A 2,090-nucleotide genomic window follows, 5' to 3' on the forward strand; every position below is an offset into this window, starting at 1 on the left:
GCTCGTAGTATAACTCTTGAATGTAGGACCAGTCTACCACTGTGAGCTTTATAGCTTCAGGGTGGCCTTCCTCCAAGTCCACCTGTACGCAGATTCTCGCGCATGAGTATTGATCCTTTCTTTCAGCTCAGTCTATGTATTTTCCTAGCTTATTGCCTATGGTTTCTAGTGATTTGGGGTTCTAGCAGTGCAAAGGTAGATGAGGCAGGGGTACCCAATCAAGAATAGTCGAAGGCACATCCTGAGAAGGATCGAAATTTGGGTTCCATTGATTCAAATAGAGGCCCTGGGGGCCTATGAAATACAGACCATTTCTGAAGATGAGATTCCTATCCTCTACCGAATCAAAGATGAAAACAAAAAAGCCCTTATTGACTAAATAGCTTCTGATTCCTTCTTTGGTCAGAGATCTCCAATTCCTTTGCACCCAGGCGTCGACGGCTTTGGGCGAGGGCCAGAGCCCAATGGACTTCCCAATGAGTCCTCGTTCAGCTAGATTCAGGGCCGATTTGCAAGATTCTTCAGACGACAAGGCGACAGTGGGTATGGAATCCAACCATTTTACAAACTTCTGATGCTGCATGCTTGCTGGGCATTTATTGCAAGCTGTGACCAGCTTCTTAAACACTAATAGTTCAGGAGGAAGAGGAGGGGAGGCCTCAGGGCCCCCTCTTGGGGCCATGGCATGGTGGGACAATTCACGGAGATCTCTCAGAAGCACAAGGAGCTTTTAGACGCACCACACGCTTTGGGGCTATGTTTGAAATGTTTATAATGATGATATAATTTTAAAATTATAACAACAATCTCAAATTTTCACAATTTTTATTGTATTTTATTTACTTAAATTAATTCCTTTCCCATCTAAAAAGTTTAACCAAAATAAATTAGACAACTTTAACTCAAATGAAAGTTTAACCAAAATAAATTAGATAACTTTAACTCAAATACATTTCCTTTTTCATTGAAGAAAAAACCATCTGGAAAGTGAAACACTTGTCTCCGGTTTAAAACTAAAGAAACCAACTTTAAAGATTATATTTAAAAAAATCTCTATAAATTAACTTATATTAGTGTAAAATATTGTCTTTTATTTATGCCCTATTTATTATCTATTAAAGTTAAATTATATAACCATAAAATCTCGCCTCCGTTAAAACTACCGTCCACTTTGCACTTTACAGTCTTCCCATGACCCATCTTCCAATCCGTACACAACTTAGATACCGGATACTTTCCTCGCAATGTCAACACAGCGTGGACAATGGCATCGAAGCACGGTGAAGCAAGAGAGGCCGTTACATATTTCAAAATTATTCTAACAGCATTGTATAATTTACAGAAGCTTTCCAGAGAGCCAGTGTGGCAGTCTCGATTCCAAGAGATCCAGCTGTTTACCCAGTCAGAGGCATGGCTCATAAGAAGCCTGCTCCCGCAGAATCTGTTCTTGAGAGTCCCAACTCCTTGCAGGGGATGACGATGGCCATAGAGATGTCAGGGGGCAGAGCGAGCTTTGGGTCAGGAATAGGAGAGGGATCGTCGTCCTTGCAGGGTTGTGGAGGGAATGCAATGCAGGCCTGGTGGGAAGGAATTGCCAGAGCCCGCTCTGCAATCGACTCTCTTGACTCCATTGTCGGTCCTCTGCAATCAATAGAGTCGCTCAAGGACTCCGACAGGCCCGCCAGAGGTCTCCTCGACAGTCAGGAGGTCGTGTACGCCGTCTCCTCTCTACTTCACTCGGCCTCCTCTGGCTCCGCCTCCGACCGCCTCTGCCGTTGGCTCTACGACACCTTTCTCTCCTCTGACGCCGACTTGCAGCTCGTTGTTCTTAGGTACATTCCCCTCGTTGTCGGAATCTATTTCTCCCGTCTTGTATCCGGCATCCACTCCCTCCACGAGCCCCTCGCCGGATTCGAGGCCGTCCTGCTGGTTCTCTACACCAGTGAAGTCAAGAGCAGAGGTGGCAAGCCTCTGCTTGTCCACATTCCCGACCTAGCCGAGCCCTCTCTCTACCATGCCCCCCGCATTCCCCTTCAACGTGATTTCTGTCGCATGCCTTCTATTGGGAAGCTCTCCGCCCCCCTTGGAGC

General features: G+C 45.8%; 1 protein-coding gene across 1 annotated transcript in view; it reads left to right on the top strand.

Annotated features, from left to right (window-relative positions):
* Positions 1-1,223: 1,223 nt before the first annotated feature.
* LOC149258645 (uncharacterized) overlaps positions 1,224-2,090 on the top strand; it is a 5,562-nt gene continuing 4,695 nt past the window's right edge. Inside the window, exon 1 of the mRNA XM_089427065.1 lies at positions 1,224-2,088. Coding sequence (XP_089283191.1) covers positions 1,411-2,088 — 678 coding nt within the window. The 5' untranslated portion in view covers positions 1,224-1,410. The remainder of the gene's footprint in view (positions 2,089-2,090) is intronic.

The sequence above is a fragment of the Pinus tabuliformis genome, chromosome 6 (genome assembly GCF_031772625.1).
Source record: "Pinus tabuliformis cultivar Carrire ecotype Pingquan chromosome 6, CPIR1, whole genome shotgun sequence".
Classification (NCBI taxonomy): domain Eukaryota; kingdom Viridiplantae; phylum Streptophyta; class Pinopsida; order Pinales; family Pinaceae; genus Pinus; species Pinus tabuliformis.